The 25207-nt window shown below is 42.2% G+C and overlaps 1 protein-coding gene across 8 annotated transcripts in view; it reads left to right on the forward strand.

The window, feature by feature from the left end:
• Positions 1-25207, forward strand: part of ZBTB38 (zinc finger and BTB domain containing 38) — a 160960-nt gene that overhangs the window by 112850 nt on the left and 22903 nt on the right. For 5 of the 8 annotated variants that reach the window (XM_030328871.1, XM_030328872.2, XM_030328874.2 and 2 more), the window contains one exon: positions 11389-17965. The exons of 2 other annotated variants lie outside the window; for them this stretch is intronic. In XM_030328871.1, coding sequence (XP_030184731.1) covers positions 11389-14970 — 3582 coding nt within the window. In that variant the 3' untranslated portion in view covers positions 14971-17965. Of the gene's footprint in view, positions 1-4329; positions 4336-11388; positions 17966-25207 lie in introns of those variants that run through there. One more of the 8 variants, XM_030328877.1, reaches the window with a different exon arrangement.

Here is a 25207-nt window from a genome sequence, read left to right on the forward strand (position 1 = left end):
CATACAAATAGGTCGTTGGAAGTGGGAGATGTTTTCTAATAGCTTTTCATTTAATTGTGGATATTCCTTGATAATACACCAAAACTTGACAGGTAGTTGGTTTTTTAAAAGGTTAGCTGTGACATGGAACTTGAACCAAAGCAATGAACTTTCCATATATTGTCACAGTTAAATCTACTGATCTTATACCTTTTTCCTGTATGTGCATGGTTTTTTGTTACAATATTTGGCAAATGTTACTTCACTGAGGTATGCCTGTCTTCCAGATTCGTTGCACGATATACAAAAGTCACATTCATTAACATCACCACCAGCCTCTGTAGAAAAATCATTATGTATTGAGAAATGTAGAGCTCATGGCGGTGAATGCCAAAGTTTGTGTTAAATACCAAATTTTCCAGAATTGTGATTTTCATCTGAAAGTCAAATTTTATTACTGGGAACAAAATGACTACTTCCTTGAAGTGACAGTCCCGCTTAGTTCATTTTCAAGAAAATGTTTGCCCAGATATCCACATCTGAATAAACCATAGTTTGTCTGTCAGTCATTTTTTAATGTAAAAATGGTGTTCCATGAAAAAAAAGTTGGCTAGTTCAGCTCACAACTCTGCTCAAGGCAGACATTGGTTTTTCAGTGCACTTGAAGTGTTTTGTGTGTACCTCCCATTTTATCACACAAAATAGTAAAAAAAATGTATATTCAATAGCCAAGATTTAATAAAATTAATAACTTTTACTTTCTTATCTGGGTGTTACTGGCTTGATGCTTGCTACACTTTTGGCTCTTTTGCCCATCATTGCTTTTGTACCATTAATGCACATATTAGCATGGCTGGGGGAGGGGGGGAGGCAGATGACATCTTTATGTTATTATGAAAATAGTTTTGACCTCATGAACCTGCTGAAAGGGTCTTGGGAGACTCCAGGTCCATGAAACACTTGGAGCCAACTGCCACATTAGGAGGAAACTAGGAAGAAAATGGACAGGAATTAATCTTTATTTTCCTAGTTACTTTTGCTGTCTACAGAGTAGAATTTGGGTTCATTTGGTTCTAATTTTGAAAGCTTTAAATCAGGAACTTTTCACTTTTCTAAATACAGGGTGTAATTTAAGCTGTTTGCTGCTCAGGGCCTGAAGAGCCAGCTCCTCTTGCTTATTGTCACCATCATCGACAACGTACTGTACCCTACAGGTGTCACGAGAACAAAGATGAGTTAGATTGACCTTGCACTCGAGGAGCAAATAGGGAAGGATAGAAACATGAACAAATGCATAACACTTCACGTTTCATAAAGGTGGGAGCCAGAATCTAGGCGTTCCAGAGGACGAAGGGTGCCCAGGTGGGCTGTCACCTGAGATGGGTAAGTTTAAGGAATTGCCAGGCAGAGGAGCTAGAGGCTAGGGTAGAAGAAACTCAAGAGGAAATAATTTTTCTCCTAGAGCTTTTATACAGGTGTAGTGTACAGATCTTCCAAAGTTAGAAAAAAGGTATCCATCTAGGGAGGATGCATGCTGTGGGTGCCGTAGGTGCATCGATGTGGGGTAGGGGAGGCTAGGACAGAGAACAGGCCTTCTGCTTTGTACTTTAATACACTTCTGCACTGTTTGAATATTTTACCATGAGCATAGATTTATTTTATTGTTTTAAATATAGTTCATTCTAAAAGCTGGTGAAGTGGGCGCCTGGGTGGCTCAGTCGGTTGAGCGGCCGACTTTGGCTCAGGTCATGATCTCGCTGTCTGTGAGTTCGAGCCCCGCGTCGGGCTCTGTGCTGACAGCTCAGAGTCTGGAGCCTGTTTCAGATTCTGTGTCTCCCTCTCTCTCTGACCCTACCCCATTCATGCTCTGTCTCTCTCTGTCTCAAAAATAAATAAATGTTAAAAAAAAAAAAACAATTAAAAATAAATAAATAAATGAATGAATGAATGAATAAATAAAAAGCTGGTGAAGAAGTGGTAATTTAATCTTCAAAAGTATCTTATTTAAGTGTCCATCTTTGCATTATATGTATGTGTATGTATTAGATAAGGTTGAAATATGGCAGGAGACGAAAGGATCAGAAGATTCTAAATATGTGAATGAACTAGAATTTCCCCATGGCATTTATATAAAGTATAATTATAAAGTATGTTTATCATACTTTCTGTAAACATACACATATGTACTTGTACTATAATACAGAATTTTATGTTTACGTAGAGGTTTATGTTTTATTTTTATATGTAGACATATACATACATATATATACACATGTATATATATGAATATATGTATAAATAAATAAAGGATGAATTTTCATCCTTATTTCCTCAAGTGCAGTCCCAATGTATACCTGTTTCTCTAGCATAGTTATTAGCTGCACCCCTTTTGTCTTTCAAATGTCCACGTATATATGTATGTACACATATAGATATATGTGTATATCACATACTTATGTTGTATATATACATATAGATATCTATATGTGTGTTTTTATAGATAAATATGACTGTGTAAGTATTTTATATAGCATATGCTCATATATTTATAAAGTCACTTAATTATCTAATTACAAATTAGTTTATGTGGGGCCTGGGCAGTTCAGTCAGTTGAACGTCGACTCTTGATTTCAGCTCAGGTCATGATCCCAGGGTTGTGGGATCAAGCCCCACATCAGACTCTGGGCTAAGCACAGAGCCTACTTAAGATTCTCACTCTCTTTCCCTCTGCCCCTCTCCCCCACTCTTGGGCGCTGTCTCTCTAAAATAAAAAATTAGGGGCGCCTGGGTGGCTCAGTCAGTTAAGCATTCAACTTTGGCTCAGGTCATGATCTTGTGGTTCATGAGTTTGAGCCCCACATCTGGCTCTGTGCTGACAGCTCAGAGCCTGGAGCCTGCTTCAGATTCTGTGTCTCCCTCACTGTCCCTACCCCGGTTGCTCTCTCTCTCTCAAAAATAAATATTTAAAAAGTATGTAAGGGGCGCCTGGGTGGCGCAGTCGGTTAAGCGTCCGACATCAGCCAGGTCACGATCTCGCGGTCCGTGAGTTCGAGCCCCGCATCAGGCTCTGGGCTGATGGCTCGGAGCCTGGAGCCTGTTTCCGATTCTGTGTCTCCCTCTCTCTCTGCCCCTCCCCCGTTCATGCTCTGTCTCTCTCTGTCCCAAAAATAAATAAAAAATGTTGAAAAAAAAATTTAAAAAAAAAATAAAAAATAAAAAAAAATAAAAAGTATGTAAAATTTAATTTAATTTAATTACAAAAAAAAAGAAACGTAGGTAGGCCCACCAAAATTTTTGCATGTATAACATTTATTGTTAGCCTTTTTCATGCTTGTCTATCCCATCTCAGTAATACTACTGAGAGAAGTGAATGTATTGCATGAAGCTTGCTGTTTAGAAAACATTTTAAAAAGTTACATGTAAATTAAATCTCATCTTCTTTCCATCCTACATTTCTTTTTCTGAGGTCTTTTGTGGGCTTTCCATTGGCAGGAATTCCTAAGGCTTCAGTGTTAAGTTACTCTCTATAAAGAAATATAGTAGAGGAGGTCAGTTAACTTTTTTAGGTCAAAGAATACTGTTTTTGCCGAGAATGACTACCCCCTCCACCCCAAACACACAAAAACTCATTTATAAGTCTGAATTTTAATTTTGGGGGGATCTTTAAAGTAAGTATGTATGATAAGATCTGTGGGTCTAATGTTATTTCCCTTTATGTTCTTACCAGTCACAACAAAGGAAACCAGCTAACGGGGCCAGGCTGGTCAGGTTACAGAGAGAAGTCACTTGGCGGTAAGAGCATGGGCAGGCAGTGTGTGAGTGCAGGTGGCTGTGATGAGGGGACACAGCTATGAGGCACCCAGTCCTTCTTGCCAGGCGGACAACAACCGTTTTGCCCACTCTTCCTGTTGTTCAAAAAAGGTATATTGGTTTTTATGTTAAATCTTACTCTTTTCAACGTCAGCCCAGTTTTTCAAAAACGTGGTTCCAAAAACCAGATTGGTCAGAAAAACCTGTGGGGGCCAGATTTGCCTGTGGCCTACTGTGGGTCTGTGGGTCTACAGACTTTGAACTGATTTCTTTATTGCCCTTTGAACACGTAGGATATGGCTTTTAGCTTTGGCACCATCTGAGATGACCCCGTGACTGTGGTGGGAAGTGGTTCAGGTGGGAGGTAAAATCAAAAAGGAGGTTCTAGAGGGTTCTAAAGTCTTAAAGACTTTAAGGTCCACCTTCAACAACTTTCACTGCTTTTTCAATTTGCATTTGCAGATTTAGATTCTTTGAACTGTTACACTGACTCTTGGATTATAAGCTTTTTGAGGGCATGAAACTCTGTACCTCTTTCTGAGTGAGGTTCCCTTCCCTTTGTTTAGATCTGCAGAACTAAATTCTACCCTCAAGATCCACTACATGGCACTTTCTCCTCCAGGGCTGTGCCTTCCCTCACCCCCATTCCCAAGCTCCTCCCCAGAATGCCACTGCCTTCTTCCAACCTGCCTGCTTGTGTGATTCCACACATTTGTGTGTCTTTGTTATGCAGCGTTTCATAAGCACATCTTATACCCCTTGCTACACCACAAAGCTTTGAAGGCAGAATTTGTATTTATTTTATGGCACAGGGTTTTAGTGTCAGCCCACTGGGCCTGGTTCTAGCTGGTTGATGAAAACTACTTGAAGAGTCTCTGAGACAAGGTGGGAAAGAGACTCATCAAGTTTATGTGTTGTGTCTTTTGAATTTGGTATCATATTAATGTTTTCCTTATTCACTAAATCAGTACAAATACAAAACATACAGAGTTGCCTGAGTGGTTCAGTCAGTTGGGTGCCCAACTTCAGCTCCGGCCCTGATCCCACAGTTCATGGGTTCGAGCCCTGCATCGGGCTCTGTGCTGACAGCTCAGAGCCTGGAGCCTACTTCGGATTCTGTGTCTCCCTCTCTCTGTACTCCTGCCTCCCTCTCTCTCTCTGTCTCTCTCAAAAATAAATAAACATGAAAAATATTTTTAAAAAATACATTGGATTCCAGGGTCTTTCCCCAGCTGTTCTAAACCAGAATTTCTGTGGGAGCAGGGGAGGGGAAAATCTATCAATTTATACTATTTTAAAGCTTCCCAGGTGACTGTGATGCATAGCCAGGTTTGGGAACTACTGTCCCAAAGCATATAGTAGGTATTCAGGAAACATCTGTTCAAATGTGGAATGAACTCTTGTCTTCCTATAACATTTAGTCTGATACCATGTACTTAACAGTTGTTCCATAAATGTTGGTGGAGGGAATGAAAATCTATTCTAAGTCCAGATACCACCCCCCACTCCCTTCCTTAGCTGGTGGTAGGGCTGTCTGCTTGCCCCCGCCTCTCACTCTGTCTGGATGGATGGGCTGCTTCTCAGCTGGACCATGGATGGCCTCCCCACCTGGTCTCCTGCAGCCAGCTTGCCCCTCCCCTCTGATTGTTTCAGCACACGGCAGCCTGAGTTGAGTGGGGTTTGTTTTTCTTCCAGGTCAAATCTGGAATAGATTATGACTTTCAGTGGTTCCCTCTTAACCTAGAATATAAAATTTACCATGAGGAGTACTTTAGAGTCTTTATGACCCTTCCTTTCCTAGCCCATGTCATTCAACAGAAAGGTGTTGAGGCCTGCCACATGTCTGGCACTGCTGGGGATCCTGGGGACAGACCAGGTGCACATGCTCTCCCGCCATCACACAGACCCACTCATCAGTCTCTGAGTGCATATACCCTTTCATCATTTTTTGTTTGTTTTGCCTGTGGTGTTCCTTCTGCTTAGAATGCCTTTCCCACACTCCTGTTTTGTTGTTTGTTTGTTTGTTTGTTTGTTTTTTATTTTATTTTATTTTTTCAATATATGAAATTTATTGTCAAACTGGTTTCCATATAACACCCAGTGCTCATCCCAAAAGATGCCCTCCTCAATACCCATCACTCACCCTCCCCTCCCTCCCACCCCCCATCAACCCTCAGTTTGTTCTCAGTTTTTAAGAGTCTCTTATACTTTGGCTCTCTCCCACTCTAACCTCTTTTTTTTTTTCCTTCCCCTCCCCCATGGGTTCCTGTTAAGTTTCTCAGGATCCACATAAGAGTGAAACCATATGGTATCTGTCTTTCTCTGTATGGCTTATTTCACTTAGCATAACACTCTCCAGTTCCATCCATGTTGCTACAAAGGGCCATATTTCATTCTTTCTCATTGCCACGTAGTACTCCATTGTGTATATAAACCACAATTTCTTTATCCATTCATCAGTTGATGGACATTTAGGCTCTTTCCATAATTTGGCTATTGTTGAGAGTGCTGCTATAAACATTGGGGTACAAGTGCCCCTGTGCATCAGTACTCCTGTATCCCTTGGGTAAATTCCTAGCAGTGCTATTGCTGGGTCATAGGGTAGGTCTATTTTTAATTTTTTGAGGAACCTCCACACTGTTTCCCAGAGTGGCTACACCAGTTTGCATTCCTACCAACAGTACAAGAGGGTTCCCGTTTCTCCACATCCTCTCCAGCATCTATAGTCTCCTGATTTGTTCATTTTGGCCACTCTGGAGTGAGGTGATATCTGAGTGTGGTTTTGATTTGTATTTCCCTGATCCCACACTCCTGTTTTATTGATTGATTGATGCCAAGCTTTCCAGGGCCCCTGTAAATAACAAGTTGGCCCTTCATCCTTTAACACTTTGTACATACCTTTAGTATAAAGCCTACCATCATGGATTGCAATTATTAGTTGACACTTCTCTTTCTCCCCCTAGACTCTGAGCTCCTTGAGGAAAGAGACTTGTCTCCTATTCCTCAGTATTTCCAGCTCTGAGTACTGTGTCTAGCCATGTTAGACATTAACACATGTGCTGGGGAAGAGTGACACAAGAATGAAGTTTTTATGTGTGTGCCAAGAACGTAGATTGAAGTGCTGCATAGTTACTCTGATTATGAAAGGATTTCTGCCACACCGTGGTAGATCATCCCCCTTTTGAATAGTGTCGTACGTGGATATTCCATAGTTACAACAGTGTGTTAATGACCTATATAATGATACTCTCTATTAGATGCATTATTCTAACTGTGAGTATCATTAAGATATTATTAAATGTGGGGGCGCCTGGGTGGCTCAGTCGGTTGTGTATCTCACTGGCTCAGATCATGATCTCATGGTTCATGCCTCACATCAGGCTCTCTGCTGTCAGTGCAGAGCCTGCTTCGGATCCTCTGTCCCCCTGTCTCTCTGCCCCTCCCCTGCTCGCACTCTCTCTCTCTCAAAAACAAACGTTAAAAAGAGATATATTAAATGTTAACATTTGGCCTTTTACTAACCATCCTAATTGAACAACCTAAGAGAAGAATCAAAGAATCCTACAGAAGTGAGGGGGTGCTTATCATCTAACATCCTGGAGTGTTCATTGGCTTGATGTGAAATACTGTATTCCCCAAGTGGAGGTAGGGCCTAGTGGGAGTTTAAGAGTGCTGTGAATTGGAATGTTTTGGAAGAAGCAGTAGTTTTGAGGTGGAAGGACAAAACAGATGTCAGCATGGAACCAAACTGAGAGGGAAACCACCTTTTAAAATCATATAGTATGTGTTTTGCCAGATCTGAGACTATCCAGTCAGGCTGGATAAAGAATTGAAATAACGTATGGGCTTCAGAAAAGCCAAACAGGATGTGAATAAATGAGGCAGGAGAGAAAGTGGATCCTCCAGGGGCCCAGAGCAGAGAACTCATGGAAGGCAAAAGAAGCATCAGCAAAATATGTCATTGATCTGTAACCAATGAAGAACGGACTCCTGCCACCTGTTCAGGGGTGACCCCCTCTCCTTCAGGGGCATAGAGGAAGCCGTAGGTTCCATTTCAGTTAATTCCATTTCTATTTATAGACTTAATCCCTCACATTTCTAAAAAAGATTCATGGACGGTTACAATTAAAGGCACAGTACACAAGTAGAAAAGAAGTAATATTAAATGAAGAAAATGAGACACTAGTCACACCAGAAATCCAAGCTAACAATGGCTACAACAGTTGATGATAAAAGTTAGTTCTAAGCTTCCTTGTCTTGGAAATAGAAGCATTTATTAGTATTAATGCACTTTTTCCTGTGGCTGGATGAGATCAAAGAATGAATCAAATGGATCCTAAAGTATAAAGGACACTAAATAACATAATGGGCACAACTTATAACAGCTTCAGAAAAGGCTAAAAAGAAATTCTTCATTTGGCCATCTGGTCTCTCCACAGCTGAATGAATGCTGTGAGTTAAATGTTGTACTTCAGTGCTAGGAAGACACTGCCACTAGAGAGGCTGGGGGCGCTTGCCTGGTTGGCTCAGTCGGTTAAGCATTCAACTTTTGATTTCAGCTCAGGTCACGATCTCATGGTTCAGTTCATGAGATCAAGCCCTACATCTGGCTCTGTGCTGACAGTGTGGAGCCTGCTTGGGATTCTCATTCTCTCTCTCTCTCTCTCTCTCTCTCTCTCTGCTCCTCCTTCACTTGCTCTCTCTCTCTGTCTCACTCTCAAAATAAATTTTAAAAAAGAGAGAGAGATAGGCTGGATGAACAGCTCGTTAGTATGACCTTTAGACTAGAGGGGTTTTTTTGGTTTTAACTGCAGAAGCGATCTGTTAGTATAGTGAAATTAGTTGAGTGAGTTGCTATTAGCATTTTTAAAATGAAACAGAACAGAATACATGACACAGAGTAAGGTTAAGTTTGAATTTAATTTAGATCCCTACATACTAACATACTATGTATTTCTTATATAATATACTATCTCTTACTAGAATATTAGTTGGTAGGCTTTGACCATTCCAGGCTTATGGTTTAAAATATATAGAGAAAATACCAAGAACTAGGTGCCGGGAAGAACAGAGATAAGATCCTTGAACCAGAACAAGAGCCACTGTGCCTTTAAATTGTGCCAATTTAGGAACCTGTGACTAGACTCAGTATTTTTTTAATGAAATACAATTAACATACAGTGTTATATTAGTTTCAATTCAACAATTGTATACATTGCTCGCTGTGCATCACATTTGATCCCCTTTATCCGTTTCATATATCCTCCCACCCACCTGCCCTCTGGTAACCACCAGTTTGCTCTCTGTACTTAAAAGTCTGGTTTTTTTGTTTGTCTTTTTCCCCCTTTGTTCACTTGTTTTATTATTTTTTTAAGTTTATTTATTTATATTGAGAGAGACAGAAGCAGCATGAATGCGGGAGGGGCAGAGAGAGGGAGAGAGAATCCCAAGCAGGCTCTGTGCTGCCAGCACAGAGCCCAACACAGGTCTCAAACTCATGAACTGTGAGACCATGACTTGAGCTGAAACCAAGAGTCGGATGCTTAACCAACAGAGCCAACAGTGCCCCTCACTTGTTTTATTTCTTAAATTCCACATATGAGTGAGATCATATGGTATTTGTTTTTCTCTGACTTATCTCACTTAGCATTATACCTTCTAGATCCATCCATGTTGTTACAAATGGCAACATGCATTTTTTTGACTGAGTAATATTCCTGTGTGTGTGTGTGTGTGTGTGTGCATGTACATGTGTACCACATCTACTTTATCTGTTAATCTATCAGCAGACACAGGTTGCTTCCATATCTTGGCTATTGTAAATAATGCTGAAATAAACATAGGGTTGCATATATCTTTTCAAATTCATGTTTTTATTTTCTTGGGGTAAATACCCAGTAGTGGAATTACTGGTGCTGAGACAACTGGACAGCCACATGCAGAAGAATGAACCTGGACCATTTTCTTACACCATGTACAAAAATAAACTCAAAATGGATGAAAGACCTCAATGTGAGACCTGCAACCATAAAAACCCTTGAAGAGAGCACAGGCAGTAATTTCTTTGACATTGGCCATAGAATCATTTTTCTAGATATGTCTCCTGAGGGAAGGGAAATAAAAGCAAAAAATCAACTTTTGGACTACACTAAAATCAAAGCCTTTTGCACAGTAAAGGAAACCATCAACAAAACAAAAAGGCAGCCTGCCAAATGGGGGAAGATATTTTCAAATGATATATCTGATAAGGGGTTAATATCCATAACATATAAATAATTTATACAACTCAACACCAAAAACCCACAAATAATCCGATTAACAAAAGGGCAGAGAACCTGAATAGACATTTTTCCAAAGAAGGCATAAAGATGACAAACAGACACATGAAAAAGTGCTCAACATCACTAACCACCAGGGAAATGCAAGTCAAAACCACAATGAAATATCAGCTCACCCCTGTCAGAATGGCTACCATCAAAAAGATAAGAGAGAACAAATGTTGATGAAGGGTTGGACAAAAGGGAGACCTTGTGCACTGTTGGTGGGAATGTAAATTGGTACAGCTACTATGGAAAACAGTATGGAGATTCCTCAAGAAATTAAAAATAGAACTACCATGTGATCCAGCAATCTCACTTACGGGTATATGTCTGAAGGAATTGAAATCAGGATCTTAAAGAGATACCTTCAAATCCAAACCACAATGAGACTAGACTCAGAGACATGCTTTCTTGGTTTTGTGCATTGTTTCTTTTTCGTGTGCCTTCAGTACGTCACCGAGCCCTTTTTGAAAACCCTAATCTACTTTGGCTGTAATAAAAAGGGAAATTAGAGAAAGTATGAGATATGGCCAGTAACGCAGAGAGGCAGGGAACCCCTGGTGGTCAGACTGGGTCATGCAGACTGAGGGTTTCCATTGAGAGACCTTTCAGAGCCACAAATTAGAATGGCTTCTCCAGTTCTTCTTCTCTGAGCGGACAGTACCTCTGTATACAGGTACTGCTTACTTAGGGAAAGCTTTTAAAAAAAAATCATCTTCCTGCTTCATAAATGATGTTTGGATCGGGTCCTCAGGGTTATCTATGAAAATAGGACGTTTGTGGCAGGACCATGGCATTGCCCAGCTCTAGGAGTTCAATGCAGCAGCCTTGAGTGATGATGAGACCCTTCACATTTGGGGGGGGGAACCCTCCTCCTCCCAAATTTGGACATGTATATATAGCTACGGCTTTGGAGAAAGAGTTCTGGGAGGATTTCCAACTATAACAACTATTAGCAATGGTATGAGAAACAGGCTGGGGCGAGATCAAGATTTAGCTTCTAATGTTGACTCCAAGTCTTGCAAGTAACAGCAAATGAGATAAAAACCTGTATTTTCGTACAAAAAAAAAAGTTTTTCAAAAACATTGAAAATTGTCTAGAAATACAGAAACTACTTGTTGGGGCGCCTGGCTGGCTCAGTTGGTAGAGCATATGATTCTTGAACTCGGGGTTGTGAGTTTGAGCCCCACGCTGGGCATAGAGCTTACTTTAAAAAAGAAGGAAAGAAAGAAACTAGTTTTGGAAGGGTCTCTGACCATTTCTCTCCTCTTGTTTCAGATGACAGTCATGTCCCTTTCCAGGGACCTCAAGGACGACTTGCACAGTGACACAGTGCTCTCCATCTTAAATGAGCAGCGCATTCGGGGCATTTTATGCGATGTCACTATTATTGTGGAAGACACCAAATTTAAAGCCCACAGCAATGTCCTGGCTGCTTCAAGCCTTTATTTCAAAAATATCTTTTGGAGCCATACAATCTGTATTTCCAGCCATGTCCTGGAACTGGATGATCTCAAAGCTGAAGTGTTTACAGAGATCCTTAATTATATCTACAGCTCCACAGTTGTCGTCAAGAGACAGGAAACAGTCACGGATCTTGCAGCTGCAGGGAAAAAGCTGGGAATATCCTTCTTGGAAGACCTTACTGATCGCAACTTCTCAAATTCCCCTGGTCCCTATGTATTCTGCATTACTGAAAAGGGAGTGGTTAAAGAAGAAAAAAATGAAAAAAGGCACGAAGAACCTGCCATCACCAATGGGCCAAGGATCACAAATGCATTTTCCATCATTGAAACAGAAAATAGTAATAACATGTTCTCTCCACTGGACTTGAGAGCAAGTTTCAAAAAGGTCTCCGACTCCATGAGAACCACCAGCCTGTGCCTGGAGAGGACTGACGTGTGCCACGAGGCAGAGCCCGTCCGCACGCTGGCGGAGCACTCGTATGCCGTTTCCTCCGTGGCTGAGGCATACAGAAGTCAGCCCGTACGTGAACACGACAGCAGTTCGCCTGGTAAAACAGGTAAAGAAACCTGTGAAGCTCTAGCAGCAAAACCGAAAACGTGCCGAAAGCCAAAGACAGTCTCCATACCCCAGGCTTCCGATTCAGCAGAAAATAGACCACCCCCTCCAGCAACCAGCTCAGAGGTTAATCAGGAAAGAAGTCCAGAGCTGCCTGCCGTTCTTCCTCGTTCAAAATCTCCCAACAACGAAGGAGATCTCCGTTTTTCCAAGGAAGATGAAAATAAATCCTCTGACGTCCCAGGGCCGCCGACGGCAGAGGTCCCACCTCTCGTGTACAACTGCAGCTGTTGTTCCAAGTCCTTTGACAGTAGCACTTTGCTCAGTGCCCACATGCAGCTCCACAAGCCAACCCAGGAGCCGTTAGTGTGCAAGTACTGCAACAAGCAGTTCAGCACCCTGAACAGACTGGATCGGCACGAGCAGATTTGTATGAGGTCCAGCCACATGCCTGTTCCCGGAGGAAACCAACGCTTTTTAGAAAACTATCCAACCATCGGACAGAATGGAAGTTCGTTCACAGGTCCAGAACCGTTGCTCTCTGAAAACAGGATTGGTGAGTTTTCCAGTACCGGAAGTACCTTGCCAGAAACGGACCACATGGTTAAATTTGTTAATGGGCAGATGCTCTACAGCTGTGTTGTATGCAAACGTAGTTACGTGACTTTATCCAGCCTCCGAAGACATGCAAATGTTCACTCGTGGAGAAGAACATATCCGTGTCATTACTGCAACAAAGTATTTGCATTGGCCGAGTACAGGACAAGACATGAAATTTGGCATACAGGGGAGAGGCGCTATCAGTGCATTTTCTGCCTTGAAACTTTCATGACCTACTATATTCTCAAAAACCATCAGAAGTCTTTCCATGCCATAGATCACAGACTTTCCATCAGTAAAAAAACAGCAAATGGAGGCTTGAAGCCTAGTGTGTATCCATATAAACTTTACAGGCTACTGCCTATGAAATGCAAGAGGGCTCCTTATAAGAGCTACCGAAATTCTTCCTATGAAAATGCTCGAGAAAGCAGTCAGATGAATGCATCAGCATCTGGTCCCTATGTCATTCAGAATCCACATAGCTCTGAGTTACCGACGCTGAATTTCCAAGGCCGCGTCAACACCCTCACCAGCAGTCCAGCTGTCCCCTTGGAAACATCTGCACGCCAGGACATGCCCGCTTCTGCCAACGTACAGAGCGCAGAGGGGACCAAGTGGGGAGAGGAAGCACTGAAAGTCGATCTCGACAATAACTTTTATTCTACCGAGGTGTCGGTTTCTTCCACTGAGAATGCTGTCAGCTCTGACCTCCCAGCAGGGGACGTGCCTGTTTCGTCTTTGAGTGGTGGCAGTGAGAACGCAGCCTCTGTGATCAGCTACAGTGGCTCAGCACCCTCCGTCATTGTGCATAGTAGCCAGTTCTCATCAGTGATAATGCACAGCAACGCCGTTGCCGCCATGACCAGCAGCAGCCACAGAGCCCCTTCGGACCCAGCAGGCAGTCAGCCCCTGAAAGACGACAGCAAACTCGAGCCTGACAAAGCGGGCAGGGTCGTCAGCAGACCCAAAAGCATTAAGGAGAAAAAGAAGATCGTGCTGTGTAACAAGGGGGAGATAGCAGAGGAGTCCAAATACGTCGCTGATCCCGGAGGGTCATTGAGCAAAACCGCAAGTATGAAAGAAACCAGTAAAATTGAAACCTACATTGCAAAGCCTGCTCTGCCAGGAACCTCCACAAACAGCAACGTGGCGCCCCTTTGCCAGATAACGGTGAAAATCGGAAACGAAGCCATCGTGAAAAGGCACATCCTAGGATCTAAGTTGTTCTATAAAAGAGGGAGAAGACCCAAGTATCAAGTGCAGGAGGAGACCTTGCCACAAGAGAGTGACCCGGAAGCCAACAGAGACAGCCCGCTCGGGCTCTGCCAGTCCGAGTGTGTGGAAATGAACGAGATGTTCGATGACGCCAGCGACCAGGATTCCACTGACAAACCTTGGCGTCCTTACTACAACTACAAACCCAAAAAGAAATCCAGACAGTTGAGGAAAATGAGGAAGGTCAACTGGAAGAAAGAACATGAACACAGGAGCCCAAGCAATAAGTGTAAATACCCAGCAGAACTGGACTGCGCTGTGGGGAAAGCTCCTCAGGAGAAGGCCTTTGAGGAAGAAGAAAATAAAGAGATGCCCAAGCTGCAGTGCGAACTCTGCGATGGAGACAAAGCTTCGGGGGCCGGCAATCAAGGAAGGCCCCACCGGCATCTCACTGCTAGGCCTTACGCCTGCGAGTTCTGTGCCAAGCAGTTCCAGAGCCCTTCCACGCTCAAGATGCACATGCGGTGTCACACTGGAGAGAAGCCGTACCAGTGCAAGACCTGCGGGCGGTGCTTCTCGGTGCAGGGAAACTTACAGAAACACGAACGCATCCACCTGGGCGTGAAGGAGTTCATCTGTCAGTACTGCAACAAGGCATTCACGTTGAACGAGACGCTCAAAATCCACGAAAGAATCCACACCGGCGAAAAGCGTTACCACTGTCAGTTCTGCTTTCAGAGTTTTTTGTACCTTTCCACAAAAAGGAATCATGAGCAGAGGCACATTTGGGAGCATGATGGGAAGGGCTATGCCTGCTTCCAGTGCCCCAAAATTTGCAAAACAGCTGCTGCCCTTGGAATGCACCAGAAGAAACACTTATTCAAGAGCCCAAGTCAGCGGGAGAAAGTCGAAGGTGACATGTGCCATGAGAACTCAAATCCTCTGGAGAACCCACATGTCAATGATTCAGAAGACAATGACCAAAAGGATAATGTGCAAACCATTGTTGAAAATGTCCTTTGAGTGGCGATACTTAGAAAAATCTTCAAAACTATAAGTTGGTGGGTTTGTTGTTTTGGGGTGTTTTTAGCTGTTTCTTCTGGTGTGTTTTTTTTTTTTTAAGTTTTGTTTTGTTCACACAACAGTCATGAAGGAGTGAAATGTAAAAAAGAAAATCTCATTTGTGAAAATTCCAGAAAAAGGATCCTAATATCTACTTTGGGTTTTAGCATTAACTTCATGCAAAGTGCACAAAAATGAAATAGCTGAATCCTCCAGTATCCCAAGTATCTTGTGGAAGTTTATGAAGTTCTTAGCTGTGGTATTTCTGCCAGTGGAAAAAAAAAGAGTCTAATGTTAGCCTAATTTAGAACTTTCTAGTAAGTGCTAATAGGAACTGGCTGCTGAGCTGTCTTTAGTCACTGGAGAAAACGAGGGTCGGATATCATGAAAACATCATCTTCATAAATATGTTAGAAGGTAAACGAGCTATGACAGTCATTTTTCCCATCCAGCTTCTGCGCTATTAAAAATTGTTTAAATTAGTGGATATATAAGAAATATTTAATATTATAGCTGAAAATATGTGTGAAATTGAGTAACTTAAGTAGGACATTCATACATTATCTAGAACTACTTTTCTGCAACACAAGCCTTGTAAAATACATATATAAATCACTATGACTTTTAACTATCCATGTCCCCTGTAGAGAATTATAATGACGAGCAATAGATCTGCAAGTAATGAGGACTAATGGAAAAATCAGTAGAAAGCATCTTGATATGATTTAAGAGCACGTTGTATGCTTTTAGATGGAATGCTGTTCCCTTGAAGTTCTGGCTGAGCTATTACTAGAACTGGTCTACTCCGGTCACAGAAAAAATAGGTCATGCCTTATCTATGGGGGAGAGCCCTCCCAGAATTTTTCTCTGATCACCTGTGCTGTATATTAGTTTGCAGTGGCCTCACTTCAGAAAATAAAGAAGGGTCAAATTCTTCTGAAACTCCCTGCAGTCTTCCATCCATCACAAGGCCATGGATGTAGAGGTCTATTTCAGACAGACTTAATCAGTCTCCAGGGTTTAAGTTAAAACCTGACACATCCCATTCCACTGAAGGAGTGTCCAGGAAATTTAGTGCAAAGCATGCATATGGTGGTGAATTCCCAGGCACTTGAAAATGACAGAAAGCCTAACCCCAGTGATTATTAGCCTTCTTGGAGATTATGCAGCCCACAAGTATATACTAATATAAAACAAAAGGGCATCAGAAAGACACCTCCCACCTCACCCATTAATGACTTGAGTGGGCAAGAGGAAGCGATGACTTTCCTTGCCTCAAACAGTAGCTTTGTTTTGGGGGAGGTTGGAGGAGAGATAGACTGTGGAGTAATACGATTCCATCACTTACTTATATGACTCAGAAACATATCCCCAAAGCCAGATGCCTTGTCTTCATGTTTGCAGACACCTGGCTCCCTTGCTAAAAACCCACTTAAGTTGTTTCATGTTCTTTTATGCTGCCCCACACCATCACCATTGCCCTCCAAGTCTAATTGCCCTGTAGGATGTTCCATCATGTGGACTAGGTTCTGGGAAGCTGGAACTCCTCATTCTTAGGTTATAAACTGCCAGAATAGGAGGGAGAGAGAAAACATTCCTACCCTTTGATCCACCAGTGTGAGCAGAACCTGGAACCTGGTTTAAGGGTGACCTACAGCTATTCATGTTCATGGGATTTGATAGATGGAAGCCCAAGGTTATTCAAGGTTGCAGAGTCACCATAATGAAGAAGTAGTTCAAAGGACTCCAGTTTCTCTCTTCAAGTATTGTGATGTCTCCATGAAGAAGACTTAATACGGATTTGGGTGGGCGAGAAAGCATTTAAACACCCAGAGAAGGACACGATCAAAGCTGACCTTTTTATACAGTAGTATTTTGCTGTTAAGTAACCCCAATATTGCATCTGCATTTATCTTTTGTTGATCTACTTTCACTTACTTACATACAGTATTATGTAATAGAGGAAAATGGGGAAATGCAAGCAAATTCATCCTTACTTTATACGTTGTATATATGTATACCTGCACTACTCATTTGGGTTTTGTTAAAAGAGATGGTCACAAAGGGCTTATGAAAATCATTTCTGAATTGATAATTAGAATATTGAATAGGTAATTCGGTGATCTACTAATTTATTTTATCTCAATTGGGATTATTAATCAAAGAGAATTACTGTGTATTTCAGTCATTTTGATTTGAGGTAACTCCAAATATAAAATTATTACATGTAGTGATGTCTCCTAGCCCTTACATGTGGAAATTTTTTAAGTGGACTTGTATGCTGATAATTCTAGACCAAAGTAAATATGGCAGAATATTTATACATGAAAAAATAATTTTGCAAATATTTTCTATAATTGTATTATTCGTTTAAAATGTTGATAGCTTGTGTTAGTTTCAGGGAGGGGTGTATATTTTGATAAAAAAAATACTTGACTTTGTAATTCTGTATATTCTATACAATTTATAGCAGAGCCGTTTTAAGACAGCCTTGTCACATTTTTGTTAATTGTGAAAACTTTATCATGAGTGATGTTTATGCATTGAGTACATAACGACCAACTAGAATTAAAGTAGGTGTAAACAGTGAACATACTGTATGCTGTACAAGATATATTGTAATTTGCTGTTTTAGCATCTGTATTTTGGTTAGAAGATATTATTAAATGCAGATGTTAAGGGTTGGAAAAGTCTAATTTTATTTTTAGAAATAATGACTATAAATTTGATTTTGCTTGATTAAAATAGCTTATTCTATGTTAAGTCTCTTAAATGTTTTAATGTTAATTCTTTTGTGCAGTCAAGCGGCTATTTCCTCTTTGTGAGTCACAGCATTGTTTCACATATTATTCATTTAATATATTTCTGTTTCCTTACTTGTTTACGTTCCATGATACCTACTTACATGCTTAGGACTCAAATGGAATATGCATTAAAAAAAAAAGCAGAAATAAGAGAGATTGAAGTCTTCTTATCATTTAATGCCTTGGCTAGGCCTGACCTTGTGATAAATCAGAGAGCGTTGAAAGTGTTCTGTCTACTCTACTCCTCCTCGGGAAACAAATTACACTTAGTACCAGGAATCTGGCAAGGTTCTTCCCATGGGCTGTTTCATTCAGGTCTTTCCCAGCAACCGTGGGAAGTAGACTTCATTATCTACATTTTGTAGTGACTTTGAGAAGATCCCACAACCAGACAGAACCAGGATTCCAAGCCAGATCTCCCTGACTTCAAAGCCCATGTTTTTGTTTCTTCTCAACACCTTAGAGAGAAATACTTAATGTAAACTGAACGGGCAGTGAGGCAAAGAGGCATGACAAATGAATGCAGCTTTATGATGATAGCTGTTACAGTGATGGCCTTCAGGAGGCCGTACTGGTCTCAGCTTTCCCTGACACCACCACTGCTTTATTTCTGATGCCTCTACACTCTGGGCATTTGCCTTCTCTTGTATGTTGGGATATTGCCTTATAAAATCATTTTTTAAATCTGTACACTTTTTCTTTTCAAGAATATAGAGTAATAAAAAAATAAACGTTGAAAAAAAAAAAAAAGAATATAGAGTAAAATCGGGGCGCCTGGGTGGCTCAGTCAGTTAAATGTCTGACTTCGGCTCGGGTCATGATCTCACAGTTCGTGAGTTCAAGGCCCGTATCAGGCTCTCTGCTGTCAGCTCAGAGCCTGGAGCTTGCTTCAGATGCTGTGTCTCCCTCTCTCTCTCTCTGCCCCTCCCCTGCTCCCTCTCTCTCTCTCTCTCTTCCTCTCTCTCTCTCTCTCTCCTGGAGCTTGCTTCAGATGCTGTGTCTCCCTCTCTCTCTCTGCCCCTCCCCTGCTCCCTCTCTCTCTCTCTCTTCCTCTCTCTCTCTCTCTCTCTCTCAAAAACAAACATTTTTAAAAAGGTATTAAAAAGAATATGGAGTAAAATATTTAATACTGTTTTAAGCTAGTAATTTTTCACATAAAAAATGTCCCCTCATCACAGACTATATTCCTAACTTTAATTATCTTCAGATGCATGCAGTTAGTCACAGTAGCTAGTGTGAAAGGGAGTGCCAGTGGCTCAGGCAACATAATCCATCACCAACACAGGGAAAATAACGCAAATTTCCAGTCCTACTAATGAATGGCCAGTAAGCATCAGTTTTGTATTTGAAAGATAATCCAAACCAAATCCAAATCAAAAATTTGATAACTGCTGCCTGCTGAAACTAACTTCACTTATCTAGCAAAACAGATTAAATATTGAACAAATTTTTAATAATTGAGAAAGTAGCTCGATTAAAAGCATCAAAACAAATCCTGCAAGGCAATCCTACTTGCACATATTGTATTAATCACTTTGGGTTCTTTTACTCCTGTTTCTCACCTTCCTCTTTTCTCATTACCCACACACCACCCCTCCCCCCCGGTTGACCGGGTCCCACGCCCTCTGTCTCCCCTCAGTTGCTCTTTGCAGAGGCAATTTCCTCCATATCTGAGAACTCTTCACCTTCCTCCTCCCCAAATCCTGGCCAGCTATCAGTCTCCCTTCTGGAGAGAGGAACCCCTTGCCTTGTCCCCACTCCCCCTCCCCAGTATACTCCCCTTGATGCTGATTCTCCAAGGAAGGTCATCAGTGAGCAGGTGAGTTGGCTTGGGGTGCAGATGTTAAAATGAAATTCTCCCAAGTTTAGACAACTCCTGGAAGAACTGGTTATAGCAGAAGTATGATTACATTTCTTAAGGTTTTGTAAATTATGATTTCATTCTTGATGTCTAAGACCTCAATTCTAGTTACTTAGAATGTTTGGCTGAGAAGTGAAGAGCACTTTTTCCCCAGTTTTAAAAACTATGACTTCTATGTCACATAGGGGTCAGGATGTTATTCTTGTTATAGGAAACTTAGGTATACAGAGATTTAAAAGCTGGAACAGTGCTAATTTATGGAGAATTTTAATTCATTTATTCAAAATATGTTTAATTCGGGGTCTCAGGTGTTGTGTCCAGGCCAGGGCTATAGAGTTATAAGAGGTAGCCTGTGCCTTCGAGGAGCCAGAGACCGGGGAAGGAGACTGATGAGGCAAGGCACGATTACAAAACGAAATCCTGAGTCCCTAGTTGCTCAGAACCAGATTGGATTATGTTGGGTTCTGAGAGAGAGGGCACTGAGCTGGGCCTGACCGAGCCTGGGCTTCCCAGTGCAGGCAGGTCCAGGTAGGAGTGGCTAAAACACAGGAGCATGGGTGAGTGCATGTGGTTCCGCAGGCCTGGGGTTCAGGTGGTGAGCCAGGAGAGGTACACAGAGGACACATCACCAGGGCCTCGTGTGCCTTGCCAGAGATTTTGTATTTCTTTTTTTTTTTTTTTTTTTTTCAACGTTTATTTATTTTTGGGACAGAGAGAGACAGAGCATGAACGGGGGAGGGGCAGAGAGAGAGGGAGACACAGAATCGGAAACAGGCTCCAGGCTCTGAGCCATCAGCCCAGAGCCCGACGCGGGGCTCGAACTCACGGACCGCGAGATCGTGACCTGGCTGAAGTCGGACGCCCAACCGACTGCGCCACCCAGGCGCCCCAGAGATTTTGTATTTCTGACACAGATAGATGATGGGGGAGCAGATGAGCAGCTGAGTGCTAGGAGGGAAGGGCAGAGAGCGGTTCCAGAAGGTCCAAGCGAGAGGCCGTGTGAGGGCTTCAACAAAAAGGAAATGATCTAATGTGTTTGAAGGATGACTGTCACTGCAGTATAGGGAAGAGACTGCAGGTCAGTGAAGAAGGTCTCTGGAGCACCTGTGTGGTTCAGTCAGTTAAGTGTCCAACTCTTTTTTGTTGTTGTTTGTGAGTGACTTTATTCTTTTTTTTATTATTATTTCCGGGGCGCCTGGGTGGCTCAGTTGGTTGAGCTTCTGACTTCCGCTCAGATCATGATCTCACGGTCTGTGAGTTCAAGCCCCTTAAGGGCTCTGTGCTGACAGCTCAGAGCCTGGAGCCTGCTTCAGTTTCTGTGTCTCCCTCCCTTTCTGCCCCTCCCCATTCACACTCTGTCTCTCTGTCTCTGTCTCTGTCTCTCTCTCAAAAATAAACATTAGGGGCGCCTGGGTGGCGCAGTCGGTTAAGCGTCCGACTTCAGCCAGGTCACGATCTCGCGCTCCGTGGGTTCGAGCCCCGCGTCAGGCTCTGGGCTGATGGCTCAGAGCCTGGAGCCTGTTTCCGATTCTGTGTCTCCCTCTCTCTCTGCCCCTCCCCCGTTCATGCTCTGTCTCTCTCTGTCCCAAAAATAAATAAACGTTGAAAAAAAAATTAAAAATAAACATTAAAAAAATTGTTTTCAATTTAAATTCAAGTCAGTTAATATACAGTGTAGCCTTGGCTTCAGGAGGAGTAGAACCCAGTGCTCCTCCCAACAATTCCCTCCTTAATGTCTGTCACCCATTAACCCATACCCCCACCCACCTCCCCTCCAGCAACCCTCAGTTTGTTCTCCGTATTGAAGAGTCTCTTAAGGTTTGCCTCCCTCTCTGTTTTTATCTTATTTTTCCTTCCCTTCCCCTATGATTATCTGTTGAGTTTCTCAATTTCCACGTAAGACTAAAACCGTATGGCTGTCTTTCTCTGACTTATTTTGCTTAGCATAATACACTCTAGTTCCATCCACATTGTTGCAAATGGCAAGATTTCATTCTTTTTTGTCACTGAGTAGTACTCTATTGTATGTGTATACTTTATCTTCTTTATCCATTCATCAGTTGATGAACATTTGGGCTCTTTCCATAATTTGGCTATTGTTGGTAGCGTTGCTATAAACATTGGGGTACATATGCCCCTTCGAATCAGCACGTTTGTATCCTTTAGATAAATTCCTAGTAGTGCAATTTCTGGATCGTAGGGTAGTTCTTTTCTTAGGGTTTTTTGGGTTTTTTTTTTAAACTATTTTCCATAGTGTTTTCCAGAGTGGCTGTACCAGTTTGCATTCCCACCAACAGTGTAAGCGTCCAACTGTTGATTTCAGCTCAGGTGTTGAGGTTGGGGTTGTGAGTTCAAGCCATGCACTGGGCTCCACACTGGGTGTGGAGCCTACTTTAAAAAAATGTAAGTAACCAATGACTCTCACTGCAGTGCAGTGAAGAAACTATTTTTTCTTCCCTTGCAATATATTTTTGAAGAAATTATGTTGTTTGTCCTGAAGAGTTTGTCACAGCCTGAGAATTAACAAGACAGCTTCCTAAGTTGGGTTATGTTCTTCCATCAGGAGGTACATACTGTCTGAGATACTGGATGTACTTTGAAGGTAGATCTGATAGGACTTATGAGTGGTTTAGGTCCCAGGAGGTGAGAAAAACAGAGAGGTCAAAGATGACTCCCAGGTTTTGGGTCTGAGTCATTAGAAGAGTGGAGTCACCTGTAGACCACTAGCTTATGTGGACCAGAAGTTCAGAAGGGGGACTGGCTTTGGGTATGAAGCTGAAAGTTGTGTTTCATTCATTCAAAACATATTTGAGCTAGGTGCTCGGAATACAAAAACAGAAAAAACAAATTGTCCCTGTAGCTTATGATCCAATGGGGAACACAAAAAGCTAACCAATTACAATTTCAGTAAGTAATGTGAAGAAGAGGTGCCATGAGGACATTTAACAGGGGGCCTAAGCTAGTCTGGAAGTTCGAGGGAAGTCGTCCTTGAGGAAGTACCTTTTGAATGAGATCTGAAAAAGGAATAAAGTTGAAAGAGGAGAGGAGCGCCTGAGTGGCTCAGTGGGTTAAGTGTCTAACTCTTGATTTCAGCTCAGGTCATAGTCTCACGGTTGATGAGATCGAGCCCCACATCCAGCTCCATGCTGTCGGTGCAAAGCCTGCTTGAGATGCTCTTTCGTTTCCTCTCTGTCTGCCTCTGCCCTGCTTGTTCTCTCTCTTGCTCTTCTTAAAATAAGTAAATAAACTTAAGAAAGAAAGAGAAAGAAAGAAAGAAAAAGAGAAAGAAAGAAAAAGAAAAATACTTTCTGGGTAGAGGGAATAGCATGTACAAAGTCTGTTTTTAGGGGGAACACAGTGCATTGGAAGCCAATGGTGGCCAGACTGCTAGAGAGGTGGGTCTGAGAGGAGACTGGAGGCTGAAAGCGATACCCTGCAGTACCCCCAGGTCATGCTAAGCATTGGGATCTTACACTAAGAGCAGCAGAGAGCCATTGGATTGTTGGGACAAGAAGAATTTTTTAAATCAGCTTTGTATTGTGAAATGGCACCGAAGCTGAACTGTGGGGAATGACACAGAGGACAATAATGGCCAGAAGTAGAGCAGGCAGGAATCTGTTGCAGTGGTCCAGACTGGAGATGATGGTGGCGTGGGTTATGTATTGACAGTGAAGATGAGAGAAAAGAGGAGAGAATGAGTGCTATTTAGGAGACAAAATCAGCAGAACTTGATACTGGATGGATATGGAGAAGTGAGGGCTGGGGAGGGGTCAAGGATAACCTTTTGTTTTCCTATTTGTTGACACTATGGGAACGTAAGATGTCTCCTATGAAGCTTGTATAGCAAAAGAAGACCGAATCCTGGAAAACACCAATATTTGGTGATTGATATTTGATGAGTAAATAAAAGTCTGTAAGAGGCTGGCACAGAGAAGGGAACAGAGAAGTAGGAAAATTGGAGGAGTGACATCTAGGCAGCCAGAGATGAAGAACCTCTCAGAAAGGAGAGAATCATCAATTGTGTCAACTCGGCTGAAGATAAAGCTGAGTAAAGAAAATCTGGAAAGTGCCCTTTTGCACTTAGCAACTAGAAGGTCACTGGAAGCGATATACTGGTAAAACAGTTAACCATCACCTTGGAGAGCAGGAAAGCCGGATTTATAGTACTTGCCAATGTCTGTCGTGTAAAACACTCCTGCCACAGATGATTTTAAGCTGCCAACGTGATGTCACTGAATGCAGAGTTGAGAAGAGAGACTCCAGTTGGCTCATGAGAGCCGGTATGAGCCTGCTGAGTAGTTTCAGTGTGGTGGTACAGGTGGAAACTGGGGGGGCAGATGCAGGAGCAGAGAGGAAGAGAGTCAGCAAGGGTTCTTGTTTCCAGAAGCTGAGCTAGGAAGGAGAGAGGAGAGAGAAAAGGAGCTGTAAGTGGAACCTGACGCTTGGAGACCAGGATTCCACCACCTGGGGTGAAACAAAGGACGAGGAGGCAAGAAAGTTGAGGGTATTGGCGAGAGACTCAGTTGTAGCCAAGAACTAGAAAGCCTGGGTTTAATACAAGGAAGTACAGACCTTAGGGTCTGATAAGACACGCACAAATGGAGGAGGCCTGAAGGCTCTTTTACAACTACTTTCATATTTGTCTGTCACCATCATCCTGTTGTGTTGCCAGTGATTATTGTCTTCATCTGAGAGCTGTGGGCACAGAGCATAGAGAAGCCAAGGGGCCCAGAGACACAGGGCCAACACCTGTCAGTTTCCAGGACATGGTTCTCACCACCCCCAGCTGACTCCACATCGACTAAGAGATTTTTTGGAAGGTGGGGGACTGGGCCAATGACAACTGCTGTGCTTTCCTCAAAATGAGTGTTTATTAGCTTGAGACTCGAATACCCCGAGTCCTATGTCTTTCTTTTGTTGTTGTTTTTTGTTTTTTGGTCAATGTGTTCTTCTGTGGCAGTTCGTGTAGGCAGACCTCATTTCACTGCGCATCACTTCACTGTGATTTGCACTTACTGCATTTTTGGGTTTTTTGTTTTTTTTTTTACACATTAAAGGTTTGTGGCAACCCAGCATTGAGCAAGTCTGTTGGTGTCTCTGTGTTACATTTTGGTAATTCTTGCAATATTTCAAGCTTTTTCATTATTATATTTGTTATGGGGATCTGTGATCAGTGTTTACAACTCACTGAAAGCTCGGATGAGGCTTAACATTTTTTTAGCAAGGAAGTATTTTTTTTTAATGAAGGCATGACACTGTTTTGGGGGTTTTGTTGTTTGTTTTTTTTTTTTTTTTAAGTAGGCTTCACGAAACCCAGCACGGAGCCAAATGTGGGGCTTGAACTTGCAACCCCGAGATCAAGACCTGAGCTAAGATCAAGAGTCAGACGCTTAACCAACTGAGCCACCCTGGTGCCCCTGTATATCGGTTTTTTAAATGTAATGCTATTGCACAATTAATGGACTATAGTATAGTATAAACATACTTTTACACGTATTAGAAAACCAAAAAATTCAATTGACTTGTTTTTTCG

Source organism: Lynx canadensis, chromosome C2, assembly GCF_007474595.2.
Source record: "Lynx canadensis isolate LIC74 chromosome C2, mLynCan4.pri.v2, whole genome shotgun sequence".
Classification (NCBI taxonomy): Eukaryota; Metazoa; Chordata; class Mammalia; order Carnivora; family Felidae; genus Lynx; species Lynx canadensis.